The sequence below is a fragment of the Colletotrichum siamense genome (assembly GCF_013390195.1).
Source record: "Colletotrichum siamense strain Cg363 chromosome Unknown KSG_Cg363_contig07, whole genome shotgun sequence".
In the NCBI taxonomy this organism is placed as follows: Eukaryota; Fungi; Ascomycota; class Sordariomycetes; order Glomerellales; family Glomerellaceae; genus Colletotrichum; species Colletotrichum siamense.
Genome location: NW_023501020.1, coordinates 2,586,815 through 2,607,422, shown reverse-complemented (window position 1 = coordinate 2,607,422; position 20,608 = coordinate 2,586,815). Strand labels below are relative to the sequence as shown.

General features: G+C 53.6%; 9 protein-coding genes across 9 annotated transcripts; 3 read left to right on the top strand and 6 right to left on the bottom strand.

Annotated features, from left to right (window-relative positions):
* Positions 1–161: 161 nt before the first annotated feature.
* On the bottom strand, positions 162–1,016 carry UTP11 (U3 small nucleolar RNA-associated protein 11; the record flags this gene model as incomplete). Its single annotated transcript, XM_036642859.1, has 2 exons — positions 162–851; positions 921–1,016. The coding sequence occupies 2 exons, from the start codon at positions 1,014–1,016 to the stop codon at positions 162–164; spliced, it is 786 nt and encodes a 261-aa protein (XP_036491766.1).
* Positions 1,017–2,302: 1,286 nt separating this feature from the next.
* Positions 2,303–3,856, top strand: CGCS363_v011009 (putative mannosyl-oligosaccharide alpha-1,2-mannosidase; the record flags this gene model as incomplete). The annotated part of the gene is made up of 1 exon (XM_036642858.1): positions 2,303–3,856. One exon carries the CDS (start codon positions 2,303–2,305, stop codon positions 3,854–3,856), a length of 1,554 nt encoding a protein of 517 aa, XP_036492424.1.
* Positions 3,857–4,074: 218 nt separating this feature from the next.
* CGCS363_v011008 (uncharacterized protein) lies at positions 4,075–4,344 on the bottom strand (the record flags this gene model as incomplete). The annotated part of the gene is made up of 2 exons (XM_036642857.1): positions 4,075–4,196; positions 4,257–4,344. The coding sequence occupies 2 exons, from the start codon at positions 4,342–4,344 to the stop codon at positions 4,075–4,077; spliced, it is 210 nt and encodes a 69-aa protein (XP_036492423.1).
* A 3,143-nt stretch (positions 4,345–7,487) lies between these two features.
* Positions 7,488–8,339, bottom strand: CGCS363_v011007 (Maf-like protein; the record flags this gene model as incomplete). Its single annotated transcript, XM_036642856.1, has 1 exon — positions 7,488–8,339. One exon carries the CDS (start codon positions 8,337–8,339, stop codon positions 7,488–7,490), a length of 852 nt encoding a protein of 283 aa, XP_036492579.1.
* Positions 8,340–9,018: 679 nt separating this feature from the next.
* Max lies at positions 9,019–9,461 on the top strand (the record flags this gene model as incomplete). The annotated part of the gene is made up of 2 exons (XM_036642855.1): positions 9,019–9,130; positions 9,259–9,461. The coding sequence occupies 2 exons, from the start codon at positions 9,019–9,021 to the stop codon at positions 9,459–9,461; spliced, it is 315 nt and encodes a 104-aa protein (XP_036492578.1).
* A 338-nt stretch (positions 9,462–9,799) lies between these two features.
* On the bottom strand, positions 9,800–11,329 carry CGCS363_v011005 (putative threonine--tRNA ligase; the record flags this gene model as incomplete). Its single annotated transcript, XM_036642854.1, has 1 exon — positions 9,800–11,329. One exon carries the CDS (start codon positions 11,327–11,329, stop codon positions 9,800–9,802), a length of 1,530 nt encoding a protein of 509 aa, XP_036492577.1.
* A 1,074-nt stretch (positions 11,330–12,403) lies between these two features.
* vdh-0 (Vanillin dehydrogenase) lies at positions 12,404–13,902 on the bottom strand (the record flags this gene model as incomplete). The annotated part of the gene is made up of 2 exons (XM_036642853.1): positions 12,404–13,382; positions 13,436–13,902. 2 exons carry the CDS (start codon positions 13,900–13,902, stop codon positions 12,404–12,406), a joined length of 1,446 nt encoding a protein of 481 aa, XP_036492576.1.
* A 1,289-nt stretch (positions 13,903–15,191) lies between these two features.
* Positions 15,192–15,482, bottom strand: CGCS363_v011003 (uncharacterized protein; the record flags this gene model as incomplete). The annotated part of the gene is made up of 2 exons (XM_036642852.1): positions 15,192–15,274; positions 15,323–15,482. The coding sequence occupies 2 exons, from the start codon at positions 15,480–15,482 to the stop codon at positions 15,192–15,194; spliced, it is 243 nt and encodes an 80-aa protein (XP_036492583.1).
* A 1,401-nt stretch (positions 15,483–16,883) lies between these two features.
* LEU3-1 (Regulatory protein LEU3) lies at positions 16,884–19,135 on the top strand (the record flags this gene model as incomplete). The annotated part of the gene is made up of 3 exons (XM_036642851.1): positions 16,884–17,003; positions 17,071–18,736; positions 18,840–19,135. 3 exons carry the CDS (start codon positions 16,884–16,886, stop codon positions 19,133–19,135), a joined length of 2,082 nt encoding a protein of 693 aa, XP_036491809.1.
* Between the last annotated feature and the right edge of the window lie 1,473 nt (positions 19,136–20,608).

Sequence of the window (20,608 nt, the reverse complement as noted above, 5' to 3'; positions counted from 1 at the left end):
ACATCTAGATCTATACTCCGGGGCCTGGGTATCGCATGACGACTTTCTGAGCGTGGCTTCTCACGCCGCTCAGATATTAGGATGAATGAAGAACACGAAAAAATACACCATGAAACTTTTGTTCGCCGACCGCAAATTTGACTGAAACATGCATCCCGTGTTCACCTCTTCCGCGTCCGAACCATAATCTTCTTGCCCTTCTTCGTCACACCGCCCGAGGTCGCCGTCTTGGCCATCTTCGCCCGCTGTATTTCGAGGTGATCCTCTGTCTTCGCCAAGATCTTGAGTTTCTTCTTCGCGTTTTGGAGCTGCAAACGTAATAATTGCAGCTTCTTCTCTTTTTTGCGTTGCGCCTCCTCCTCGGCGTTGTCTTCATCGTCGAATCCCTCGAACTCGTCCTCGTCAGCGTCGTCCAGCTCCATTGCCTCCTTATCGATAGCCTGTTCCCTCTCCTCGGTGCTTTCGGCAAAAACAATCTTTCCAGGTTTTGCGGAACTCGTCTCGTCGTCGTCGCTATCGTCGTTCGTGGTGGTTGCGTTGATGCCGCCAATGAGCACGATCTGCTCCTCCAGGCGCTTCACCTCCTTGGAGATTACGTTGCGCATGGTGCGGATGTAGCCGACATCCTGCGTCTTGAGCAGACGCACCGTGTCCACATCCATGGCCTTGTTGCCGCGGTCACCCGCGATGGTGCCAGACCATTTCTTGCCGTCCTTGAGGCGCGAGCCTGGGCCGGAGCGGCTGAGCATGCCAAAGTAGAACTCATCTTCGTTGCGTTCAGAGGCTTTTTGGCGCAGGTGCTTGATTGTCTCCTTCTTCTTGTTGTAGTCCTTGGCACGGAGGGAGTAATCCTGCAATTCGGAAAAATAGTCAGTAACGGACTTTGACGGGCGCGCATCGTGAGGCCAAGTTTAACGCACCTTGTGTTTTTCGAGGAGACCAAATCTTTGGCGCTCCAAAGGTTGAGCACGCTCCCTGTGGGAGCGCCTCTGTACGGCATTTCGCATAGACGACATGATTCTTTTGTTTTGGACGCAAAACCACCGCTCGTGATCTGGTTGCTGGGAGGCGTGAATAGAAGCCGACGATGGTTAGCGCTTCTGGGAGGTGGGATGCGGCAGAAATTTGAAAAATTTAGGCGGTGAAACAAGCTCCAGCCACATCACTCTGTCAGTGTGGCGCTGTTCCCGCTTTCACTGTCCGTCCCTCGGCCGACAAACTCGGGCCGTGTTGTGGGGCTCTCTGCAGCGGACCACCGTGCCCATCCTGCACCCCCGAGCCGTTGTCAGCCACTCTCCCCACTTGTGGCCGCTACGTAAGTGTGCCGTGCAGCCCGTCAACTAGGTTCAGTCAGCTCTCAACCCTTGAAACATGTCAGGTACCATGAAACGACACGCTATCGCGGCTCGAGCCATCAACCCAGTCTGGTGCCATCTTCCAGAAGACGACTCATGACAGCTGCGGTGTTGTCATGTCAGTACATGGGCCCTGAGGAGATGGAATGGCATCTACGTATCCGACATGGCGAACCATTGAACGATTCATCGCGGACAAGGGTATCTTCTCCACGCAGATGGATCGTGATGTGCAACCCACGTTGCATCCGCAACCGCCCGCATCTGTGATCCTCCGTCATGCTGGATGAAGATCTAAATTCTCAGCTCATCTGCATGTTTTCAGCAAATCCCATATCCCCCATCCCACCCACGATCCTGGGCCAAGCGGCATCCAAGCCACCGCCGAGCGCGTCCAATCGCGAGGTCATCGGCAGCGCATCCACGGCCACGTCCTGTATGTCCGGGGGATCTCCCCAGCACGGACAGCACATGGTCAGCGCCAACGAACCATGGGTCTCCCTTCGTGTTTCACGGAGGACACACACCACAGCAGCAGAGCTTCGAGACGTCAAACGCCGCAAATGGCAAAAGACCTGCACCACGGGCTTCGCGCGGCTGCTGTCCGATGACGAGAGACTCGGAGAAGGGCTGACCTTTCTTTTACAAAACCACCCGAGCTGGCCTGTTTCCTCTTGTCTCTTGCAGCTTTCATGTTTCCGTGTTTGTTTCGCTTCCACGTCTAAGTCCGTTTTATTTCATCCAAAATGGTTGCGAAATTTCATTTACGGAATTCTCCTCCGACATATCGGGTGCTTGCCTTGTTTGTCATACTCGTCTTTGTCAGTCTTCTCTTTTTGAAGGAGGAAGTCGAGGAGCCGACGATACCACGCAGTAGTTTTCCATACAGCGCGAGCAGCTATGATTGGTCTACACACCCCCAGAAGCATCCAGTGCCAGACGCTGAGATGGCACGCTTACCCTCAGAAGAGCCACTAGAGCTCCCCAGAATTCAGTTCGAATTTGCGGCGGAACGTTCAGACAGCTTGAGAAGGGACCTTGGCCTCATGAGTTCTCGCCGACATGAGGTCAGGAATGCTTTCAAGAAGAGTTGGCAGTCTTATGTGAGACATGCCTGGGGATACGATGAGCTGCAACCATTATCACTGAGAGGAAGGAATCGGTATAACGGATGGGGTGCTACACTGGTCGATTCTCTCGATACGCTGTGGCTGATGGGCCTACACGACGACTTCAATGACGCTGTTCAGTATGTGGGCGCTATCGATTGGAACAACTCTACGGACCCAAGATGTAACCTTCTTGAGACGAACATTCGCTATCTCGGAGGCCTGCTATCTGCATACGATTTGAGCGACGAGCCAGTACTTCTCAACAAGGCTATTGAGCTGGCGAACATGCTCTACGCCGCCTTTGATACCCCGAATCGATTCCCGCCTTATACGTTCAACTTTGCGGACCTCAGAGCCGGAAAGGTCCTACCAGATCCTTATCAGAGCGCTGCATCGATAGGCAGTCTGTCACTGGAATTCACAAGATTGGCTCAAATCACGGGAGAGCACAAGTTCTACGACGCAATCGAACGCATCAAGACGGCTTTCGACCAGATCCAGAATGAGACATTGCTACCAGGACTGTGGCCCAACTTCATCAATGTTCGTGACGATTTCCAGACCCCGAACAACATTTTCCGTCTAGGCGGAGATGGAGATTCGCTTTACGAGTATCTGCCGAAGATGCACGTTCTTCTAGGTGGTCTCGACCCGGCTTATGAGAGGATGTACAGGAGCGCTGCGAAGGCGGCCAAGGCTCAACTCTTATACCGCCCAATGACGCCCAGAATGGACGACGTTCTCTTGCTTGGAACCGCCATTGTGAACGAGAAGCTTCTGAAGATCGACCAAATCGCCGAACTTGAACACCTTTCCTGCTTTGCTGGCGGAATGTTTGCCATGGCTGGCAAGCTTTTCGAGAGCCCGGAAGACGTCGAGGTTGGCGATAGGCTGACCAGGGGTTGTGTGTGGGCTTACAGGTCTTTCAAGAGTGGGATCATGCCTGAGAAGTCACAGATCGTCAAGTGCGACACGATTGAAGGATGCCCATGGGATGAACAAAAGTGGGCGGCCCAGAGCAGCCGTCATTCTCCTAGGGGTTTCTGGAGGATCGACAATCCCCGCTACAATCTGCGCCCCGAGGCCATCGAAAGCCTCTTCATTCTTTACAGAGTGACTGGACGAGAGGATCTGCTGGACATGGCATGGGATATGTTCCAGGCCATCCAGAAAGCGACAGCGACCGACGACGCTCACGCTGTTGTGGCTGACGTCACTTACTCGCAATCACGACAAGAGGACAGTATGGAGAGTTTCTTCTTTGCTGAAACCCTGAAGTACTTTTACCTCATCTTTTCGGATCCCGAGATGATCAACTTGGATGAATGGGTGTTCAACACACAGGCTCATCCTCTCAAGCGACCTACGGCGTCTTGGAGCGAAGCCTGATTTACACGAAAGAAGCGATGATAATGATGTTCACTAATATTAATAAGACGTGGCACTCTTCGGCGCCGCTGAAACACGTATGTTCAGGCCATTCGATTTTCCAGATGATGGTAAAGATATCTTGAGCATTTGATACCCCTCAGCTTCACAACGACAGACTCTATCACTGTCTAGCTGTGTTAGCCCATTCTCTCCCTCCTAGTCCATCTCGTTTGCGGTTATATCTTTGCGTCTGGACTGCCCCGAGGAGCTGTATTAGCCATCAGTGGACTCCAAGGGTCTGCATACGGCCCAATCCCGCTCGAGCCCTGGATCCAGACAGAGAGCATTTTCGCCGAGCCTGGCAATAAGATCGTCAGTCTCTATAGCATCATCATGGATATAGGGACTTTGGACACACTGTTGGATTGGGTTTCGCCTCGCTCTTTACAGCTTCCGGGAGCGTCGTTCGCAGATGCCACGGGTCGGTTCTCGGGCTGCTGAGGCATGACTCCGAGGAAGGGGTTGACGGACAGAATTGGCTTTGGGCCAGACTTTTTATTTGAAATTGTTTGCCTTCAATCATGTAGTCATGAATGAACAAGTATGGTTTATTGCGCATCTTTTATATAATATTTCCAATAGCAGAGCGTGCTACTGCCCCTTATTCTATGCGGCCATCGTCCTCAGCTACCGATTTTGCTCGTACGCCTTATTGTCCATCGCAGAGAAGGCTACCATATTTTCTTCTTTCGTGGGCTAAAGTCGAGATTGCCTGATTTCCCGATTTCGTGTGCCTCAGGGACATGGAGACCAGAAAGGTTGTGGTTCGGTTCGATGTCTGCAGGAGAGGCTGGTCCAGCAGGTCATAGCGGGCCATACTATCACGATCGAGGAAATCTTTCGCGGCTGATTGGTTCGCTGGGATTTTGACGGCAATTTGAATCGAAGACATTTTAATGAAGCCTGCCTTAGTGGATAAGATCTTGCATATGACAGCGGCTTCTTTTACCTGTCAAAAACGTCTTCCGACAGACCCTGGACCTTTTGGGCTAACAACATGCATGTGCGAATGCGACTTGTGCAAGTTATACGACCATTCTCCTGCGCCCATGCGACTTGTGATGGGACAGTTTTCGGGAAATGAGAGCTGGCCACTCCTTCGAGGTTCGAGGTTGGCGCCGGAGTGTCATTGGGATACGTACTGGGACGGATCTCGCGGATCGGTCTGATCGAGAAGTACATGGGAATTCAGGGCCACGAAAGGCGGCGTAGATGTAGAATACTTTTAATATCTCATGGTTAAAAGCAGTCAAGATCGCTGCGATCAGGGCGAATTGAATGCTTATAATCGTGAAGAGCAGCGAGACCTCAAGTGGTTGAAGAACTCTAGTCAAGCAAGAAAAGACTAGCCAATTTGTCAGCTTGATATCCTAGGAACAAATTCTGAGGTTCTTTCTGCCTCTGAGAGGCTAGGTAAGTGTTTGCAAGTTTCTTAGCATCCTCGTGAAGTAACCCGGTCATTGACGCAAGTACATCCGAATGGTCTTAGGGAGAATTCGTATTGAAATGGGAATGGGAATGGGAAGGAAGTGGGAAGTAAGAATTCACATCCCATTGCTTATTCGTCACGCATCAACGCTGTGACATCCTACTTAGATTAAGTTTACGAGGTAGATCTCTCCAGGAAGACCGTCATCATTGCTTTTTGTCATTGGCTAGGATCGCCGGAAGATGCAGCAGTAATAGCGGCGGCTAAGGCTAGAAGCCTTATCTTCCGTATTGCCATGTTCTCTGAAACTGGTTAACGGGGTAGAAGGGCTGGTATGATCAGTTGCTAGCAAATTTGGATCTCCCATGACGCAAAAGAGCATCTTGCCAAATATTCCAGCAAGGAATTATTTAGATTCTCAACAGTTTGGCACGTATACTGCTACAACTACCTAATCAACAAAGCGAACCAAGTTTCACTACTCTGCAATCTAGAAAGCAACGGCTCCTCAGTCTCCACGTAAGGCTGAAAAGTATTCTAGTCGGTTTGTTGTTCTTCATCCAATCAGTTGACTCAGTTCATATGCTCGTATTTGGGTTGCCTCGAGGGTTCGATTCGGCGCGCATAGGACTCCATGGATCGTCGTAGGTCTGGCTTTCGCTTGACCCGTTGATCCAGACGGAGAGCATTTCTGATGAGCCTGGTCCGCTTGATTAGATTCATGAAGCGGGTGAAATAACCAGGAATCGGGTCATACGTGGTGATTGAGCTGTGGTCAGGTTCTCAGTTGTCTTGGGAGCATCCTTGGACGATGTCTCGGGGGAGCTCTTTTGATTGGAGGGCATCTTTCGAATTAACCAATAAAGGAGGATGATATAAGATGTAACTTTGATTGCATTTAATAGATTTCACCATTGAAAGCTACTGACTTTTACAAGTGAACAGCATGATGATGCTTTGGAGCGGCGAGCCAGATACCTCTTATGCAAGCGATGTCACCATGGTGTTTCTCCTCCTGAGATATCAATTTGATAAGTTATTGAAAGAAAGGAACTTTGGGGAGCCGCAGAATTTCTAGGTAAGGCTGTGACGGCATGCAACTCCTACGCACCGAAGTTTCGGCCAAAGAGTAGGCCAAGGTGACCGCAGGAGCGGATCTTTGGGAGACCTATGATACAGTCTTGTCTTGGCAAATAAAAAGCCCTAAAATCCTGCTGGGAGGCACGCGCCAAGCGGCAATATCGTGAACGAAAGGGACTTTGGGGAACCGTGCATGCTTTTGTGTAACAGTGGAAGCTGTCTAAATAACCTCAATGCACCCAAGCCTTGCCGGGAAATGGGCGAAGGGTCGATGACACTGCGGCCATATGGATCTACCACCCGTATTTAAGCCCTTTCCAGGTAGGCTGGATGTTCAAGTAATGTGGCTTGTCACGACGGGACTTTGGTACACACAGATAGATATGTTTTAGGGGGCATGCGGCATGTCCACACCCCATTGGGACAACATTTAAGCTAGCCTGCAGCATCGATATGTAATTGGTATTTCGGGGTGCCCGAGTGTTACACAATGCTGCTGTAATCCAGGTAGCAACAAGACTAAGACGATTATGTCAAAGCTCGCCTACAGGAGGTCTGGATAACCATGATATTTGGTTGGTGTGTATCATTGCCAGATAGCCTCAGTCAGTCGAGTGTGTCTGCTTTCGTCGAAGATTTGGGCATAGAATTACCTGCAGCACTTATCAAAGAGCTTCAGATGTCAACGATTCAACTTGAAATGCAAGACTATTGTCCAATTGATGTCATGTTGAGACTGATTTTGGCTCTGATTCGGCGAAACGTACGCCGAGGTCTTCTCATAGGGCCAGTATGGCACATCCTTCCCGGCTTCGTACGTGTTGCTTTTCAAAGACCGACCGAAACTTTTGTATTTTTCCTCTATATGTACTCACCAAAAAAAGTTTATGGCACCTTCAGTCTCATCAAGCTGATGACCGCCTCGGCGAGATTGGTTCAGTTTACTGGTAAACCATCGACGCAACTGAGCGCGGAGGTTTGGCTAACTGCCAAATCATCATTCCGCTACTCCCACGTGCGCCCGCCTGTAGGTTCATATCATGGCCTGTCGTGAGCCATCTTTTCATTCTCATCACCCATTCATTCGTCATCCTCTTCAGCCACCTCCTCCTCATCCTGCTTGAAAACAGCCTTCTCTGCCAGTGCCAATGTCTGTCTTACAGGCAGGCCAACCACATTATCGAAGTTACCCTCAATCTTCTCCACAAGCACCAATCCTCCTATGCCCTGAATACCGTAACCACCAGCCTTGTCAGCTCCCTCTCTCGTCTTGACGTACGCATCAATGACATCATCCGGCAGACCGTTATCTTCCTGTGCAAAGTACACCTTCGTCTCCTCGGTATGTGTCGCAATCTCGTAGCCGGGCGACCGCGCGTCCTCCCTCGGGGCAATCACGCACACGGCCGTCAGCACGCGGTGCAATCTCGTATCACGCAGATGGCGCAGCATCTTGATGTGTTCAGCCTCGCTGCGGGGCTTCTCCAGGACGCGGCCGTCGCGGGTGACTATGATCGTGTCGGCGGCGATCACGACGTCCGGGTCGGGGATCGATGCCAGGTGCGTCTGCAGGGCCGTCTCGTACACGTCGAGCGCCTTTTGCCGCGCGGTGGCGGCGACATACTCATAGGGGCCGTAGGCGGACTTGTCGAGGTCCTCGGGCTTCGTGGAGGGTGTGATTTCGAGGTTCGTGAGGCCGACCTGCGCGAGGAGCTGGCGGCGTCGCGGAGAAGCGGAGGCAAGGACCACGCGCTTGGATTTGAGGTAAGTGATGATTGGGAGGTTGAGTGGCAGCGGCGCGCGGGGGCCGGGACCGCCGGCTGGTGGTGGTGGCCGGGCGGCGGCACCGGCTGGGAGACCGTGTTCGGTTGAGCCTTTGGAGTAATCCGGTGGGGGGTCGGAGAGGAGCGAGGTCTTGACGTCGTCTGACATGTTGGAGGAGGGACGTCTGTGCGGAGATTTGGGGGGAACAGGAAGATGCCGAGGGACTGTTGGATGGTAAGGTAGGTCGCAGCTGAGAATGTCTCCGTGTCTCGAAGCTTGTCAATGGCAAGGGGGGAAAAGCACAGCTATCGGAAAGAGAGGAGGTTTGTCGGAATTGTGGGGTGGGATTTCTTGATTCCCAGATTCTGGATGGGCAATGACACACCGGAGGCGCTCATTGGAAGGCACGCCGTCACCGCCCAGACGCTGTACCCACGGCCACGACTTCGACATGCCAACCCCGCCAGATCCACTTTCCCTTATCTTATCAGCCGTCATACCTAATGGCGAAGGGGCGCTCAGCTGCCGCCGTGCCAGCCCTGCCTGGCGCGGAAACAAACGTGCTGCAGGAACTAAGTTGACAGGGGGGCTGCAAGTCCGACAATGCGCAAGGGGGGGAGGGGACTCAGATCTCATAAGACACCCAGGTCTTCTTGCTGGCGCAAAGCGTAAACGCATGTGATCGTTGAAACACACACTACTGCCTACCTCACTACCTCAACTACCTTCGCGGTCCCTCCCGGGCGGATTCAACGACACACCATCCCCCATGAATCTGCACAACGTATTCGAGACCTTTTTGCGCTGTTAGTTGATTCGTCTCTTTCATCGCCTGCCTGCGCGCGTCATGTCCTCTCCCAACAAGTCCAATTCTCCGTCAGGAGCCGCTGATGGCGACCAGCCTGAGGAGAAGCCTCGCCTGACCGAGGCCGAGAAGAAGCAGAACCACATCGCATCTGGTATGGAGTCTCTCCCCAATTCTGCCATTTCAACCCGTACAGAACGCAACCTCCTGTTCAGAGCTGCAAACTCAGAGGCGAGGACGCGATCGTGGCGTGAAACTCATATTCTTACATTCTACGAACAGAGCAGAAGCGACGCCAGGCGATCAGGGAGGGCTTCGACAGGTTGACTGAACTGGTCCCGGGTCTTGAGGGTCAGGGGCGCTCGGAGGGATTGGTTCTGAAGAGGACCGTCGAGTTCATGCGCGATCAACTCGCGGAACGGCGGGCCATGGTTGAGCGCCTCGAGAATAGCGGCGTGGAGGTGGACGAGAAATTCAAGCGCTGAATCAGTTTGTCAGCCCAAGCAGCGTCCCTTCTCGTTATTTCACGTGTGCTAATGCGATGACAGTGCATTGATTACATAGTCTGGCAAACGGGGTTTTGCGGCGTTCGACATATGATGCGCTATTGTGCCAAGCATCAAATTTTGACAACATTGAAGGTCGGAGATGGAGACGAGCAGCAAGAGCAGGTTCATGGCGCGATAATCGGAAATGATTAATGAAGGAGGGTTTCATGCTGTTAATTCATTGGCATCATAGCATCATGACTTTTAATTCCCAATGCCAAGCCAGCCTCCTCGAAGGGGTTGTATGTTGTACACGTTTTTACACAGTTGTGAGTCTATTGGTATGTCGCCGCCATTTCTTTCATCTTTTCAAGCAGATCACCGGGACTCATGTTGGCCTTTCCCTTGTAGCCGGCCCCCCGGTCGCTCACGGCAACAGTTCCGCTCTCGACGTCCTTGGGGCCCACCACAACGCAGAGACTGTATTGCTTGCTCTGCGCCTCTGCAACCTTCTTCGATAGCGGCCGCTTGCTGGCATCAATTTCAACTGCGAAGCCGGTCGGATGCGGCTGCCTTGCCCTATCATGACTGTGGCCCGTCAGGACGTTCTTGACTTCCGAAGCCCATTGCAAGACAGGCTCCGTGTCGTTGAGGCACAAGATTGCAACCTGGCGTGGGTTCAACCAGAAAGGCCACTTGCCCTTGTACTCCTCGATCAGGAGCGCCATCAGACGCTCAACGGATCCCAAGATGGCGCGGTGAATCAGTACGGGCGTCACCAAGCCGTTCTGCTCCAGCTCTGCCGCGTCAACATCCTCCAATGGCACGCCCTGGGCCTCTTGTTTTGGCGCAGGTGTGCTATACTCAAGCTCGAATCTTTGAGGGAGTTGGAAGTCGAGCTGGATGGTGCCAGCCTGGTGAGACTTGCCGTCAGAGTCACGCAACATGACATCGATCTTTGGCCCGTAGAATGCGCCGTCTCCCTCCTTGATCGTGTACTTCAGCCCAGCCTGCTCAAGAGCATCGCGCAGCTGCGCCTCTGCGCGCTCCCATTCTGCATCGGTGCCGATGTAATGATCCGCCGGTCTGGTGGAAAGCGCGAAATCGAAATAATCCAAGCCTAGTGCCCCGTATACAGTCTTCATGAAGTCGAGCGTCTTGAAGACCTCTTCCCTGATCTGGATCGGTCGGCAGAAGATGTGGCCATCGTCCTGGTGAAAACGTCGCACGCGCGTTAGGCCACTGAGGGCACCAGAGACCTCGTTCCGGTGCAAAGGACTGAAGTCGGCGTAACGAATGGGAAGGTCGCGGTAGCTGCGGTTCTTCGAGGCGAAGATGAGGCAGTGTCCAGGGCAGTTCATGGGCTTGAGGCCATAGTCTTGGTCCTCGCCCTCCGCCAGTCGACTCTCAGCACCCTTGCCCTCTTGGGGGACCTCTCTATCACCACAGCAGCTCGTTGCCGCAGCCTCGGGAGCGCGCGCACGGCTGGTGACGGTGTACATGTCGTCGGCATAGTTTTGCAGGTGGCCTGACACCTCCCAGAGGGACTTTTTGTAGATGTTCGGTGTGATGACCTCGTCGAAGCCGTAGTGGGTGTACTGCCGTCGCAGAAAGTCCACCAGGCGGTTGAAGACTCGCGTGCCGTTGGGGAGGAAGATTGGGGAGCCGGGGCTGTAAACGGACGTGGTGAACAGCTCCTGCTGGACGCCCAGCTTGCGATGGTCGTACTCGTCGGGGCTATCCGCGGGCGCGGCTGGCTTCTTGTCGGAGTACCATCTCTTGGGTAGCGGTTGAGGTCTCAGTGATGCATTTTGCAGACTCGGGATCACTCGAAGAGCTGGTCGAATCGCCCGTGCGGGAAGCATGGCGCAAAGTGTCGCCAATTGGACGTCATGCCATTTGGCACAGGAAAGTCTGAAAGCTCGTGAAATTGTGATGCTGGGATCTTGCAGCTCCGTCACACAAGCACGCTAGCGTCGAAATTCCCACAGGGAGCGGCACAGACCATTTATCGCTTATCTTATCAGTATTCGGAACGGCCATTGTCCTAAACTCCCATGTCACCACCCTCATCTTGCAAGCACCAAGCCTTGTTTCGACGGACATCTCACCGTTGAATCTTTTGCATCTTTGGTAAATGGAATTTCGAAAGATCTCGTCAACGTTTCGATCTCAAGTCGAAATGCCAGGGGAGTTAGGGGAGTTTAGGATCCACAGTCCGACTGTGTCAGTCGCTCTTGCGGTCGGGGAGTTAGGGGACCATTGCCGGGAACATGCAGCGCTGGATCTGAGTATCAGTCAAGCATCAACTGCCCCGAATCAGTCAGTTCCAATTTCAACGACAGCCAGGAAATCTATGGCTTGGTTGGTTTCGATTAGAAGGTCATTGGCAGAAAGTGACTATGCATGAAGGGGAACTCGAGACAACAAGCTTCGGAGCTAAGCGTCCAACCCACTCAACGGCGGACTATTGGCTTACCTTGTTGTCTGAGAAGCGCGCGCACTGAGCCCTCAACGGCCATCGGCTTGGAACCTCGGCAACTTGAGGCTATCTATTTGTTAGAGCCAAACACATCTCGTGGCGATTGGTACAGCTTGCAGCAATCGATCGGCTGTGTGACATGCCCCAGAGCTTGACTTTGATAGTGTAATTGCTGAAGAATCCCCCGCAGATCTTTGTCAGCCAAAGATGCAGGTTCAACCGTTGATCTTAAGGATCGTCGTGTGTCGACCCAAAGCGGGAATGTTGATTAAACTAGTCAACCGATAGTCTTCGTAGAAAAGAGGAGCGTTGAGGCGACGAGCCACGTGTTGACACCCATGAGCTAGCACAGTGGAAACTTCACGGCGATACGGCTAGAGCAGATGATGATACGCCGACTTTGAAAACTTCAACTCTAGGAGTGTAATTATTATTCTATTTTCGCTGTGGAAGAAACCTAGTTACGGTAGGTGATCGTCTTCGTCCTCACCCACTCGTCCAAACCTATCGAGTTGAATCTACCAAAACCGCTAGACTTGACTCCGCCGTGGGGCAGACCGCTCTCGTCGTGGACAGTCATATTATTGATGTGAACAGCACCGGACTCGATCTCCTTGGCAAAGCGAAGTCCGGTCCGCAGGTTCTCGGTAAAGACGGCAGATGTCAGACCGTACTCGGTGTCATTGGCAATCTTCAGCGCCTCCTCCTCGGTGTCAACCTCGAAAAGTGACACCGAAGGCCCGAAGGACTCGGTCTTGTAAATGTCCATCTCAGTGTTGACGTTCTTGATGACAATGGGACGCATCCTCGTCTTGGATACTTCCTCTGCCTCGACATTGCCAGCAACGACGGCGGCGCCTTTGCCAACGGCGTCCTTGATGAGCTTCTTGTTCTTCTCGACGGCAAGCTGATTGATGAGCACAGGCGCGTCGGCCTCTGATGAGAAAATCTTGCTGATAGACTCGGAGAGCTTGGCCTGGAACTGCTCGGAGACCTTCTTGTGCACAATGATGCGTTCTGTGCTCATGCAGATCTGACCTCCGTGAAGGAATGAACCAACGGCGCATTGGCCGGCAGCGAGGTCGAGGTCGGCATCCTCCCACACGATAGCCGGGGCCTTGCCGCCGAGTTCGAGCAGTACGGGCTTCAAGTGCTCTCCGGCCTGCTTAGCAATGATGCGGCCGACATTGGTGCTGCCGGTGAAGTTGATCTTCTTGATTTCGGGGTGCGCAATGAGTGACGAGGTGATGACTGCGGCGTTGGCGGGCTCGTGAACAATGACGTTCAGGACACCCTTGGGCAGACCGGCCTGGTGAAGGCAGTCGGCCATTTCGTACATTACACGCGGGGAAAGCTCTGAAGCTTTGAAGACGGCGGTGTTTCCGGCAGCGATTGGGAACGCGATCGCTCTTGCGCCCAAGACATAAGGCGCATTCCTGCCAGCGGGGTTAGCTGAGACGTCACTCATGCCGCGATAAGGATGGCATACCAAGGCGCAATAGCAAGCACAACACCATAGGGTTCCTTCAGAACCATAGCGCTCACGTCTGGATCTCTAGTTGCGGGGACAGTGCCCTCAACGGTCACAAGACGTCCGGCAACGTCTCTGAAGCAGCCAATACCGAGGCCGAGGATGAAGTCAGACCAGCCCTTGGCAGCGCCAGTCTCGTCGCACATGATTTTGGACAACTCCTCCTTGCGGCCATCCATGATATCAGCAGCCTTCAGGAAGATGTCTCTGCGCTCGTTCGGTGTCGTCTTGCGCCAGCTCTTGAAAGCCTTTGCGGCAGAGTCAACCGCTGCGATGGCATCCTTCTCGGTGGCACTTCCGCACTTGTGCACAGCTTTGCCGGTAGCGGGAGACACTACTTCGAAAGTCTTTTCAGGGTAGACCTTCTCTCCGTCGATGAGGAAAGGGACGGTGAAGCCTCCCGAGCCATTGGTTGTGTCCGTCATGGTTGAACTTTAATTGTGAGGTATGTCGACGGAGAGGCGGAAGAGGGTTGACGGAGATTTTGAGAAGGAGTGAGATAGCAAATGTGGCAGAAGTCCTTTGCAAAGCTACATGAGCGAGGAGCTCAGCCTGATTCTTATAGAGCTCTCCGAACTAGCCACTGATCGACATGGGACGCTTTGCGTGCCCTTTGGACCCTTGCCCTTTCGACATGCCGAAGTTCGAAGCCACGCCTAGTGCACGGAACCCCGCACTCGGAAAGTGGGCACGGCGAGAAACTCTGAGACTGCCTAGCCATGTGCTTCTGACTTCGCATTCCTAAAGGGACCGTCATTACCAATTTGCTTCCGAATCCTTCAGCACAGTTGGGCGACTCCCCCGGGCGCATCCCAGCCGGGTGTGGGATCGGGGGGAGGTACGGACAGGGACCCGGAGTGGACCCATCGATTTTGTGTGACCAGTTGGTTCGCATCGCCGGCCGGAAGCCCGCGTAGGTATCCGTCTGTGTGCTGTGCCGCTGTTGGAGGGGCCCATCAAACAGATTCCTTGTCCAGGACCGACATTTCTGCAGCGTATGCGCAGCTGAAACTCTGCAGTGCCCCTAGCGACGGTTGTAATAATTGCTCGTCCAATCATCGACTGAAAGTGGTCAGAGATAATTGAATTATCAATGGGTGGCGCGATCTCCCCGAGATGCTCGTCCGCAACGATACAAATGTCCCAATTCCAACTGCTTGGCACCGGCGTCTTGTTTCCTTGTAAGTGGGTCCTTTTGGAATATTTAGGAGTTAAGCCGGAAGCAACCGAGGGCCAGTGGAAGGTCGTCGCCCTTGGGGACACAATGCCCGCGCGATTGAGTCGCGGGACCACCCTGCTGCCTCCGAGTTTTCGGCGAAGGTCACCACGACATGGATTTTGCATCCATGAAACCATGTCCGCATTTTGGTATTATGAGGGTAAATCGACCCTGGCACGGCGAGAATCTGAATGAGACTGTCGCGAAGTGAGACCTGTGGATGGAAAGGATGGAAACCTGACAGGCTGCGACCGCTTGATACGCGGGTCGTATCGCAAATGCATTTGATAGTCAAACAATCGAGCGTTGATTCGGCATGGTAGCGGCGCTTCGTGTACCTCAAGGCCACATTCGCCCACGAGATGCTGTGGCATCAATACCAAGTGACAAGAGAGAAGGGCCCCCATTTGCGCTTGGTACGATGCTGAAAGGCTGCAGGTGACCTTGTCCTCACGTGGGAAGCGCGGTTACACTTTTGGGCAATGAAAAGCCGGATTAAGACTGTTGCGACTTTTTGAGCACTGTTGGGTCAAGAAAAGGCTGAGGCACTGCTGTCGTATCTACTTGAATAACCTCGACTGCAGCCGTTAGCTTTGGTTTTCGTTTCTCGCCTGCGACAGTAGCACCTGGCTTCCGTCGGGATGCAGATCCAGGGACGGCAAAATGCACGTCACGAGTTCCTCTGCGAGCTTCCGTGTATGATCCGCTTCCTTGGTAAACTGGTGGCAGTGCAAGTTCGACTTTCCTCGGGGTCTTCCCTGCCTGCTTTTCGGCTTGCTCGGACATGATGTTTGGATTATGGCAGGTTCAATGCTCAGGCTGGGAGGCGGGGAAGGAGAGATGAGGGTGGTGCAGAGCAGTCCCAGGCTGTCGATATTGCTGACGAAGGAATCTAGCGAAGGTTTGAGCTGGGAAAAAGCAGCCACGAGTCAGATCTCGGAGGGGATTCAGCGTTGAACAAAGCCGTTCGTCTGATGGGATTGTCTGCTCAAGAGTTCCAGCTACCTTGATGCATAGCTCCATCATCCAATGCTACTGGCGGGCTGCGAGTGTGGGCCCATCCGTGAGTGCTTAGTCACTCGCCCCATTATTTCCAACCGCAACTGCACTTTTCGACCAGTCAATTCCAAGTATTGCGCTGCCAGACAGGACAAGTGCACTGTGGACATGCGAATTGACACCCGCAGTTTCCACTTTTGGTTTCTGTGCTGTCACGGATGGAGCGCTTACGCTTGGCACCAGAGGAGGAACCAGCGGAGTCGTGGAACTCTTCTCCAGCTGCATTACGCGGTAAAGGCCGGGCAGGGTGGATATCTGGAGGGATGGGATAACGATATCGGAGGGCGAAGTCGGTCTCAATGGACGTAATGACGTCTCTGGCTATCGATGCTTATCCTTTTTGCCCGCGAGTTCCTGGGCGTGTCATACATGTCTGTGCACTGGCTTCCAGCCACAAGTAGCGGTGGCAGGTGCCCAAGTCTATCTCGGTGAGAATCGGGTGCTAATCCTCCGACGGACACCATGCCGTTTGGGGAAGCTGACAGGTGCGAACGGCTTCCATACCGGTTCTCGACCCCGCCCGCTGCAGAAAGCTGCAAGCGGGGAAGCGAGGACTCAGCAGCCCAATCCAGCCAATCACGCACCACGTACCAGCCATTCGCTCTCCATCAGCGCCCCCAAAGAAAGCCTTCCAACGGCCAAAAAGAAACAGCGAGTGGGAGTCAGACGCACCCCCAAGGCCCCCAAGTCCCTTCCTTATCCACCGGGCCACCGCAAATCTCTTGCCTCGCTCTTCAGGTCAAAATTGTAAACTTCCCCGCCCTCCGCATTCGGCCACACCAGCTCCCACCTCACATCAACAATTCAACACACTCGTCGCGACACCGGACCGCCGCCCCAGTGAGCTTGAGCCCAGCTCACCATTCGAGAGATCTCCGATTGCCGAGTCGTTCCTGCGACCTCCGTTCGCACCTCACGCCACGCCCGGCCCGGGAGGGGTCCCCCGATCCCGCCTGTGCTGTGTCTGTGTCTTGTCTTGTCTCAGCGCGACCGACCCTCCGCCCTCCGGTGCCCTGCATGGACGGTCCGGCCATAATATCTGCCGGCGGGGCCACGCCCGTATCGCCCACAAGCCCCGTGAGCGCAAGGCATGCGAATAACGGTCCTCCCAAGCGGAAGCGTAGCAGCATGGCCCTCGATAGTAGTCCCGGTAGCAACGCTGGGAACGACGACCACGACGGCGAGCCTGACTCAAAGAAGCGCCAGCCAGGTGTGAAGCGCGCCTGCAACGAGTGCCGCCAGCAGAAGGTGAGTCACCCACAGCATCACAACAGCGGAAAGAGTCACTTAGCTAACGAGACTCCAATTGGAACAGTTACGATGCGACGTCGTACAAGATCCCTTCCAAAGTTGCTCAAGGTGTAATCGTCTCAAGCTCGAGTGCAAGATCGAGTCAAACTTCAAGCGCATTGGAAAGCGTAGTAAGCATGCCGAGATGGAGAAGGAGATCGAGAGGTTGCGCCGCAACATCGCACGCGCCCAAAACCAGGGCTACACCGTCGAGGACGACCAGGAAGACCTCCAGTCCCCCATTGCGCAGAGCGTCTACACACACACCCGGAACCCGTCCCTCATGGGCTCCGATGAAGCTGTCTCCTCATTGTTACATCTGAAAAGAGGAGGATCGTACAGCTTACCACGATACACTCACGAGCTGGAAAACGTGCGTTTGACCGAAGACTCGGTCAACCAGCTCTTTCACGAGTTCTTCGCATATTATCATCCGTTTCTACCATTTCTGAGCCCGACGCAGTCGCCCGATCAATACTTTCAGCAGCACTCCCTGCTCTTCTGGTCTATCATTTCGGTCGCGGCCCGCAGATACAGCGCAGATACGCACCTTTTAACGTCAATATCTGGCCCCCTGACGCGGCTTTTGTGGTCCACTATTGGCGATGTGCCCAGCAGCTATTTCGTCGTCAAGGCTCTCTGCCTGCTGTGCACGTGGCCCCTTCCCACGAGTACAACCAGCGCTGACCCTACGCATATCCTGTGTGGTGTCATGATGAAGGTCGCGACGGGCATTGGTCTTCACAGGCCAAACCACAGTCAAGACTTCTCTCGCGTGTCGGTGGATCTCAACAAGGAGCAGCTTCATGACCGCGTCCAGACCTGGGCCGTCTGCAACATTGTCGCTCAAAGCATAGGTACTGGCTACGGCCAGCCTGCTTCGACCCTCTACGACTGGACCTTGGCCGTTCGACGTGGTGAGGACGGACCATTCCGACTGACCCCTGAACTCGAGGCCAGACTTCAAGTCGAGAGATTTTGTGACAAGGTCTCAAAAGAGATGTACAGCAATGCTAGTGATCCGAGAGGAGTTGCCGGGGACGAGCATCGAGCCATGTTGATGAGAGTTTACCGTAAGGACTTTAACGAACTGCAAGCTTCGATCCTCTCCCAGCATTTGGGTCCTATCGTCAACTTGCATATGAGAGCTGCTGCTCTTCACTTGCGATTGGCTGGCTTTTTCGACTCTAGCACAACTCCTGGATACATCGATGACTTGATGGGTCTCTGGAGAGCAACGACAAGTTTTCTCGACAACATCCTAGAGGTTGATAAGGTCACATCCCCTGGGCAAAACTCACCTGGGCAGATTCTGCTCTATGCAACAAACTACATCCAGCAGATGCTGATTGCGGCCGGCTTCGCTCTCCTGAAGCTCATGCGGTCCTTCTTTTCGAAGACGATCGACTTTGACCGGGGGCGCAACCTGTTCCACCAGACCATCAACGCCATTCGCGCGACAAGCGTCGTGAACAATGATCTTCAGTGGCGCCTCGCCGAACTTATGGTGCAAATGTGGAATGGAGCCCGACTCGACAACAACCAATCCTTCGATAATGATGATTCTCCGCTTCTCATTGACGATACACTGCAGCTCAAGGTGCGATGTCGCCATAGCATGAGTCTCGTTTTTGACTCTGTCTGGAGATGGAGAGAAGAGTATCAGGCCCAAGGTAGAGGGTCACTCGATGGTAAAACCCCCAGCCCCTTCTCCCCTTTTGCGCCCTAGCCATTGCATCCAGGTCTCTGCTTCGGTGTGACTGTGATGACTGACTTACGTGCCACCCCAAATAGCCCTGAAGCAGCCTACTAATCCAGACTCAGCGAACGAGTCCTCGGCGTCATCGACCCATTTGGACAGCACTCTCATGCCGGCAACCCAAGGACTGCAAGCGAACAGCATGCTCGCTTCCAATGGAGCCCTCACCCCAGGAGCCTCTGGAGGACTCGGAAACCAGTCAACGAACAACATGCTGGGCGGCATGAGCTACGGCGAGTCGAATTACGACTTCTTCGATCCGCAACACTGGATGCTGGACGGCCTCCTGGACTTCAGCTATAACTTTGTGCAGCCTGTCGAGGGCGCTTAGGATGTCCCCACTTGAAATCAGTATATTCCATACGCACACGTCGTTCGTCGAACGGCAATCATAAGGCTCGTGGGGCAAAAGGAGAACGCCCGCAGGTTGGGGGCGATGTTTCAAAGCTGTACACGGCTTGAATTCGCAGCTTGTCAAACCGGGGTGAGTAAACGCCCCTTGGCAGACGTTGCGATGGGCCCCCTCTTGGGGTCCGGGGATACAGTGACTAGGTGTGCAGCTCTCGGCGATCCTTCCGCACTCCTAGGTGAGCGATGTCGTCGTTTCACGATGATTATACCCCCCCGAACATACATCATTGGTGCCCAAAGGCACGTATTTTTCCTGTTACGCTATTTGCCTGCCACTGCTGCCGGTGCCCCAGAATGGAAACCATTCTCTACCCAAGTTCGGCGTCATGCGTCTGTGGTTTCGTTGTTTGGTATGTCACTGTTGGAGGTGACAATATAATCACGCATGGTCGACGAATGATCCCCACGACATGATGAGTCGACGTCGGGTTGCGGCTTCTCTGCGGGCGGTCGTCACTGTTTTGTACGTTTCATCGTTTTCTTTACTTTCCTCGAGTCCTCTCTCAGGGAGGTCACAGTGTATTCGTTTTCGTTTCTTTCTGGGAACCATCGAGGCATTAGCAACGGCGGGAGCAGGGCTTTTTTTCCCCTTGGGTACACACTTGATTTGGCACACAAGATGTAGTTAGCTGTAGCGTTATTGAATTCCACAATGTTTAATTCAAAGTCGTTCCAACCTACCTAGACAATTCCATCAAAGGACTAAATGCTTAGTGTTCTCTGTGGGAGATGAGGGTGAGACATGGCTGGGTCACCCAACGGTTAACCCAACGACACCGCACCCACGACGTGAGTCAAAGGGGGACGTTTGCCGCATCCGCGTGACGACGATTTAGAGCGAGGGGGTCGGTGAAGGGGAAGGAGACGCGAGGTCCGCGGCGGTGACTCAAGTCATGACTGACAGGTTTCCCAACGACACGTTGGTGTTTGGTGCCTGTCAAAGGCATCCTCACCGACTGAGTAAGTCCAAAGTTATCAACTAGTCACACCGAGCTATGGACATGCTGACTCGGCTGTTGCCGGAAGGGCGCGGCAGACAATCTCATCTAAGGGGGAGGGGAAATCCAACGGACGATGGTCGTGGAGTTTGTACAGATCAAAGGCCCCTTTGATAGAGGAGGAACAATGGGTCGCGATCGAGGGCGCGTGATTCGCTCGACAACGAGAGGTTTCCAAACTGCCGAGACATCACCATCACGAGATTTGCAGAGTGGGTTGAACTCTATTGCTCACACCGACGTAGCAGTTGCGAAATTGGCCTCTGTGATTTGTCCCCCTTGGTGACAGTTGTTGAGGAGCAAATTTCCAAAGCAATGTTGCGCCCGGATCCATTCAGAGTTGTTCCAGTTTACAAACGACGGCAAGAGCAACAGCAACAACTACTACTACCAGT